This window comes from Necator americanus, chromosome V (genome assembly GCF_031761385.1).
Source record: "Necator americanus strain Aroian chromosome V, whole genome shotgun sequence".
NCBI lineage: Eukaryota > Metazoa > Nematoda > Chromadorea > Rhabditida > Ancylostomatidae > Necator > Necator americanus.
In genome coordinates, this window is record NC_087375.1 from 18,025,659 (window position 1) to 18,033,425 (window position 7,767).

At 41.4% G+C, this 7,767-nt stretch overlaps 1 protein-coding gene across 2 annotated transcripts; it reads left to right on the forward strand.

The window, feature by feature from the left end:
• Window positions 1–4,510: 4,510 nt before the first annotated feature.
• Window positions 4,511–6,679, forward strand: RB195_014288 (uncharacterized protein; the record flags this gene model as incomplete). 2 transcript variants are annotated; one of them, XM_064204486.1, is made up of 5 exons in its annotated part: window positions 4,511–4,547; window positions 5,540–5,560; window positions 5,631–5,752; window positions 5,986–6,063; window positions 6,585–6,644. In XM_064204486.1, the coding sequence occupies 5 exons, from the start codon at window positions 4,511–4,513 to the stop codon at window positions 6,642–6,644; spliced, it is 318 nt and encodes a 105-aa protein (XP_064060367.1). The 2 variants fall into 2 exon arrangements, with proteins under 2 accessions (XP_064060367.1, XP_013295178.1); XM_013439724.1 differs by lacking the exons at window positions 4,511–4,547; window positions 5,540–5,560 and having other exon boundaries at window positions 5,680–5,752; window positions 6,585–6,679.
• Window positions 6,680–7,767: the final 1,088 nt, after the last annotated feature.

The following is a 7,767-nucleotide window of genomic DNA, read 5'->3' on the forward strand; positions in this document are numbered from 1 at the left end:
AAAAAAACCGAACCGCAGTGAGGAATTTTCTTTGTTCTAAACGTTTGCATAGCTCGCGTTATTTGTTTACGGCCTCACCACAGGAAAAGTATCGGATGCGTCAAAAACATATTGGGTTTTCTTTTCTCTATTTGCGTTATTTCCTATTCCAAGCCTCTGATGTTAAAGAAATCTTTTTTCACTGTTTTCGATTTCTACAGCAAGTGAATGCGATAGGCAGAAACACTGATTGAACAACCACAACAATGTCAAGCGAATAAGCGATGTCAAGAAGCGAAGAATGAGCTGAATGATTTTGTTCATTCATTTGATTTTTACAAACCCATGTTTGAGACGCCAACAATTTTTCATGCTTCCGGCACCGGCTGTGTATGTAATTCTTTTCAAAGAAAATGTCGTTGCACTCTTCTATTATGAACTTTTTTGATGAATTCAATATACCGCATTTGTAAATATTTGAATGAGTCTAACGGGTGTGTAGTGGTGAATGAAGCGAGTTTCGTTGAAACTCAAGCATTTAACAATCCAGCCTGGTATTCAAATTTTTATTAGAAATCATATTTGTAGTTGAATTATGCGAATGTTTAAGACTAGAAATTTAATGCGCACAAGAAATTCACTATAAAATCCTTTCTGGAGGAAATCTTTCCACTTTTCGTGTCGTGGCGCTTTTTTGCAGTGATATTTTGCTTGTTCCTGTTTAGTTCAACTTTCAGAGAACATTTCGTGCGAACGTCTTCAAAATGTTTCTTTTCAAATGTCAATTCCACGTACTTCACCGCACCCACTTTGAAGTACGAGGTGAACTCCGTATTCTGTGCAGGATGAGTGAGCCCAATGAAAACGCTTGGACTGTTTCACCAGTTCGCTACATGCTTATTTTAGAGACACTTGCACAACTTTCGTGGTTTTCTTCTCTTTTCTCACAGTAGTATTCACTATGGACTCCCTGGACTCACAGCAGATAAAGTAATAGATAGTAGTGGTAGAGAGAGAACTATTTTCGTTTTTTTTTTTTTTGCCCTCTCAGTTTTCGTGCAGCACATTCTACCGTGTCCTCTGTCGCTAGTCACACTAGAAGGAACTGGGAATTGCTCAGAGCTCGTGACTCATGTGCTAGTTCGCGAAATGCTGTTTTCGAATTCACAGCGAGAACAGCCGTCCCCCACCTCGAATAACTAGACGTACACGCGCTAGTCAAGTAGGCCGATTTCCGTTGCATTGGACCTAATGTTCTCATGACGTCGACACCTGCATGAGCCAGTTTTTTCCGTTCATTCCTCGCTTCCTTGAAGTTCCAGTTCTCCTCACCGATATGCACGCATCAATGTACGAATTAAACAGTGAAAGTATAAAAAGAAGCTCGAATGGGAGAATCGTTCAGAAAATTCTAAACCTACGGCTTTTTTTGCTTCATTTGTATTTGATGAACATTATTACACTCTTATAACCATAAGTTCCTCGCATATTCTGATAATCGTTCTTAATACGGCATGCAAGTAGCTTTTTTATTTTAGGTTCATCATGATAATGCTATTAATACCCTAAAATCCCATGGATAAGAGCGGTCCATAGACAAGAGCGGTTTGTGCTAGAAAATGAAAATTGACGTTTGTATACGTTTTTTTTGGCGTTGTGTGCTCATGATTATCGCAATAATAGCCTACAACTCTACCTTTATTCTTACTGTTTTCTATACTCTTTCTATCCTGTATCACCTGCTATGAAACGTCGTAAATCGTATACAGCAGCTTTCAAGCTAGACGCCGTCATTTCGTGATTTGCATGGAACCTTGGCAGCGGCTAGTCATTTGAAGTCACTGAAGCAATGATAAGAAAGTGGGTTGTTGATCGACAAAATCTTCAAGAGATGCCAGCAACGAAGAGAGCCCGACGATACAAAAAACCAAGCGTTGAAGAAGTTGAAGATGCCATCTACAACTGGGTTGTCAAAAAACGAGAAGAAAATAGAGCTGTCACGGTGAAAGAAATAAGGACCAAAGCAAAGGAATTAGCAGAATTTTAAAGCATGGTCACCAAAATTTTAAAGCATCTGCGCATTGGTGCATCCTGTTTATGACGCGAAAAAAGCATCAACAAACCGTTTAAAGACCACTTGAAAGCTGGCTGGGAAAAGTGGATGAGAGATGAAGCTAAAGCAACTTACACAAAAAGTGGAATAAGGAGAAGGATGAGCTACGAAGAAGCTGCATTTTTAGTTAGCGAAAGTTTCCAATCCATTTCATCTGATGTTATTCAACATAGCTTTGAAAAAGCATTGTGTGATTTGGAAAATCTCAAAAACGATTTTGCCATGATGAATATAAACGATGATGACGAAGTAGAAATTGGAAAAGTTTAGTGTTATGTTTAGGTATGTTGGAGTCCTTGTTGTTTAATATACAAATAAAATTTTAAAAATATTTTCTCAAAATCATTTTTTACCGGTAAATTAAACCGCTCTTATCTTTGGAATTTTACTGATCGAATGGGCTCTTCAAGTTCTATCCAGAGATCAAATTCCGGCATTTCTAGAGAGATTCCCGCAGAAATTCCGTTAAAATCGCTATTTTTCTATATGAATTGTTTATTAAGTGGGCGGAGTTTAGGTTGAGGGGTGAGCTTCTTCTAAACTTCTTCTCCGATTTTTATTTATCCATTCATCAAGTTAGAGGGGTGACTGCATTCAATTTCAATTTCATTCCAATTCATTTTTCACCGGTAAATTAAACCGCTCTTATCTATGGGATTTTAGGGTACTTAAAACTACATGCTAGAAGGTACTACAATACTTTAAATACTGCCTTTAGTACTTGTTCAAACTACTTACTACTTTTTATACTTTCTTGTTAGGTTAATGCTAAGCAAAACTCAGGCGAAGGCGAGATTGACGGATACTCTTCGAACCTCGCCAGACAACCTCATTGTGTAATCTGGATCAATCTACGTTTGCGTGACACGTGACCCAGCAAAGCTTTGGCGGCTTCAGCCTTGGCGTTGCTGATGTGCTTTCCATTCATTCTAACCATCCGATGTCGTCAATCTCTCTATCCATCATTCCAACCAATCTAGCGTTTCCAACTAGCGTTGCTTCCACTCATTTTGGCATTAAAATCGATTTTTATCGTAATCTTCGCTTTTATTCCATTGGCTTCCACGCTATTTGAAAAATTTCTTGATTGTTCCGAATTTCCTAAAGAGTATTTCATATCCACTGCGGTGGCGCCGCCTTCACAGAAAGCATGTACGCCAAAGCCAAGGGGTTTCGTATACTTCATCAGCGTTCGTGAATCAAAAAATTCTTCTTGATTTTAAATTTGTAAACTCTTCAAATACGCTACACAACATTGGGTAATTTACGGTGTTTTTGAGACCACTTTCGCGTTCTTTTCTCTTCTCATCAATTAGGTTGTTCTGAACACATTTGTCCTCTTCAAACGGTATGTGTTATTTTTATGTGTCCAAACCTTAGTAACACTAAATACTGACTCCGTACTTAGTAACTGCCTACGTTGCTGGAGAAGAAACATTTGTTGAGGTGGGAAAGCCTTAAATATTCGGTCCCATGTTTTATCTGTCTGCTAGTCACTAAGGGAATTCCTGTACCCATCAATCTGTCGAATTCCTCCCGATTTGGTCATACGTTCACGTCAGTCACAGGATTGAATGTAGAATGAGAAACCGAGCGGACAACGGTCATTGCGTCGACCGATCAAAGAATCAAAGCACGCTGATGTGCTTTGATCTTGAACGCGTGCTGAGCGGGCGCATCGTGCTGCGGCGATGACGACATCGTGCTAGTCCTCCTCCGCCGTATTATCTCCGCTACCGATTGCAGTCACACCACATTCACTACTGATGTTCGCGACCGCAACGTTAGGCTGACGCAATCCTCTGCAACCCTTTCGTTAGATTTCTCTTCCTTTCCGTCAGTCTTATTTGAGTCATGCGGTAGCATAAAAGCACCGTAGCGGCACTCATGAGTCATACGGTAGCATATAAGCACCGTAGCATCGTCTGACTGCTGAGTGTTTAACCACACCACATCCGATCCCCTGCGTTGTTGTAAGGAAGGCTGACGCCATCTTACACTTCACACCATCGACACTCTCTTGCTTTATTGTATTCTTCGAGTGAACATTCACTGCACTTTGCGAACGAAGTCCAATTTCTGGGTTCTGCTGGGGCATCCCCCAACCACCAGTGTGTACTTTGCTCGATCCGACCACGTGTTGCTGCTGCCGCCCCGTTATGGACGTATTTAATTGCTGCACTCGCCTTGTGTCCCACTAAAATCATTGCATTTTCCTCCTCATTGAATTCGCCACTGGCTTCTTCTTTAGACTTAGCATTAGAGATAAGTAGATGTCTACAATATCCTTATATCCTCACTTTATTTTCCTTGACACAATAACTCAATCCATCCTATAACTTAGATTATCCTCTTGGTAATTGAAAAGTAACCCAAGTAATCTTCGATGTGTGAAGAATGTAGTGAAACATAATTACCATGCCATACCTTGTTATTTGGCCTGTTCTTACTCCGGGTAGTCTCCAATAAACCTAGATTAACAGGAAAATATGAGATGTAAGACCAGTGGAATTCGATCTCGTACGATGATATGGCGCTAGGTGTTTGTTTAATGTGAATTCAAATGCGTGTGATAGGAAACGCTTCAAGAACGTGCGTTGAATAGAATACGTATGTGTAACGTCAATAATATCTCTGTTCTGTTGGAAAACCAAGACTTCGCTTTTGAGGGAACTACATGGGAACCAGTAAGCCTCTTTCACTGCTCCCAATCGCTTATTGAGAGAGCTGTACTGGGTGTTCTAGTCTACAGAGCGGCAGTCTCACCATCGCGATCTCCGAGAGATACTTGTTTATAGAAAGTTAGTAATTCATTCTAAAAAAACTGAAGACTAGTTTTCCTAGATCGATCTGGTGAAAATCCCTCGAATACTACAACCTGAGATCGAGAACTAGCTTGCGTCATAATTTGCGGTGGCAGAGAAGCGGAAATCAACCCTGTTATCTCTGTTCTACTTGAAAAAGCTGTTCGAAAAATACTATCACATCACTGAGCCACCAAAGTTGCACTATGCCGTAGATATTTGCCTTCGTTCATAGCGAATCCTGTTTAGCCTTGCTCCTTACTCCCGTTCCCTTCACAATGTTTATTTATCCTTTTTCTGTGGTTCCCAAATGGCACGATTCAGTCGAGTCGCGGTCTCTCTCTCTACACGTGTCTCTCTATCCACGCGAAACTTGCCAATCAGCGGGCAGACGTGGTGCTCCAGTCGCAAATACTTCCTCCTCATGAACACATCATGTTCATGCTCCGCCTTCTTTTTTGTGTTTCACTGTTCGCACTTCGTTTCTTCCATTATGCGAACCCCAGCTCTCTCCGCACAAACTTTTCTATTTTACTGATGAAATCAGTAATTTCAGACTGCTTGTTAAACAAGTTTCATAAAGGACTCACACGATGTTTTTTGGCTTCTTCGCATAGACGGCGAAGTGAAGATCAGATTTGAGATCGAGCAGCCTGCTTAATTGGTACTGATTTCATCCGTCATTCGCTGTTAAACGGTGGTCTACCTTCTTCTATAAACACTGATATTTGCAGACAGTTTATTCGTATTGCTCAAAGGGCTTCGGGCAGTTCTTCGAACACCATGTCCACCAATAAGAGTACCTCGTTCCTTAGCCACTTCTTTTCTGGCGTTGACAAAAGTCAGGGAGACCAAGGTTGGTTCGGAGGCTTTCCATGCCTCGAGTCTTTTTACAGTCGCATATCTAAAAGGATACTCGTATTCAACGTGGCTGAATCATAATTTATGATCAAGGAAAACTTGTAGACTTAAGGACATTTTTTAACAATCGCAGTAACGCCTGGAAATGTCCAATACAGTTAAATTCTCTATAGTTTCATGACTTTCAAGGAAATATCTGATTTCTGTTCGTAATATCGGCCATTTTAGGTATTGCATCGCATATTGCGTCGCCAACTACCCAAGAGGATCTTTCTTTATCGTCTTCCAAGGACAAAATTAACACGGGTGAGTGTTTTTGAAACAGTGCCAGTAATTTCGTGAGCTAATGACGGAATCAAAATGGCCCTTGACTTGACATCGTGATGTTCTGCCACAGTGTACGTGGTGTGGTAGCACCTGAAACTTTGAATCTAACACGAATCCGTATGTCCTCGAACATGAACATGTGTATCGTTCCGGCGAAACGAGCATCACTGGCAGCCTTGATCGCGTGATGTCTGCACCGTTCGCATTTTGATTTCCGGGCAGCACGAGGCTTTCTCTTCCTCTCCCTAGAGGACTTGTGATCATTGATGTCGATGCTTCGCCTCGCTTCCGCGTTTTCACTGAAATCAAAGAATTTCGGTGAAAACACGTAAGTCAGTAAGACGAAATTTTGTGCTAACCTCCGGTGTAAAAAGTTGGGGTCCGTTGAGTTGTTGGTTGAAATGTCCGTTTTCAAAATTGAGGGAGCCCGTCTCATTTCTCTTTGCATTTGCATAAGATCTCTGTTTTTGAATCCGTTTCTAATTCCTCGGCTGTTTCAGGTTCCAGTCAATCGTTACATCAACGTGGCGTGGACTGGGGACACAGAGAGCGCCTCTTAAGGCTAGCGTTCGTTTTCGACACCAACAATTACTGATCACAATTCTGCTTTATATAATTTAATGCAGTTGTTTTTACTGCACTCTTCTATGGGTATCCTATAGTCGGAAAATATTCAATAAAGCGATTATAGTGTTCAAGTGTTCATAAAATTTGTTAACCATCCGAAGCACAAAGTTCTTATTTGGCATCCAGCATCGTTTGTGTGTGAGTATTGCGCGTGACGATGCGCTGTTGATTTGATGTGGTCTTTTGTTCGTATGCGACGTAGTGGCCGGAAGTATTGCTGTCAGCAGTGATCTGTGAGATACGGTCTGTCGGCCTGATGCGGTTACCATCGTACAGTCGGACTCAACTAGACTATGAACATTGAGCAATAAACTGTGGTGGTCTTACTAAACGTACCTCGTACTTCTTGTACGGCGAAAAAAAATTGCTATCGCACAAGCCTTGTACAAAACTCTAGAGAGTTAAACCGAAAATTTACCGAATAATGGAATTCTTTCTAGCTTTCAATAACTCGCGCAGCTAAATGACATTATCGATGTGGAAAAAAAAACCTCTTGATAACAAAGTTCTCCATACTAAGTTGGTGGATGAATTCTTTACTTTTTCACATGCGATTTAACACTGAAGTTGCAAACCTTGGATCTAGTGCTTTAGGATGCGCTTCAGTTTTATGGCTGTTTCAAAAAGTGAGCAAAATTTAGACGAAAAGTGTCGAAAATACTGAACACTCCCGAGATGGGCTTCTCATTCACTGTAATGCGGCAGTAATGCGCCTCGGCAGCAAGAACCCAGTGCGAACTACATGTAAAGGACAAAGGATAAAGCTTCTGGCGTTAATCAATCCGCGTCGGATGCACCCCCACGTTCACTTCAATTCAGAATCGTTTGAGGTTCACGAACGTGTAACTGGCCTACAATGACTCGCGGTGGCTAGCTGATGTGTCAAGTCAGTCTTTTTATCCTCCCAGACAAGTTTGGTATGGATTTATCGACCCCGGAGGGTTGGAAGGCTAGTGAGCACTAGGGCGGATTCGAAACTCCGGTCGATAGTGCAGGAAGCGGTACCTCTAACCGCTACACCACAACCGCCCTTGAACTCCATGTAGGTTTATTAAA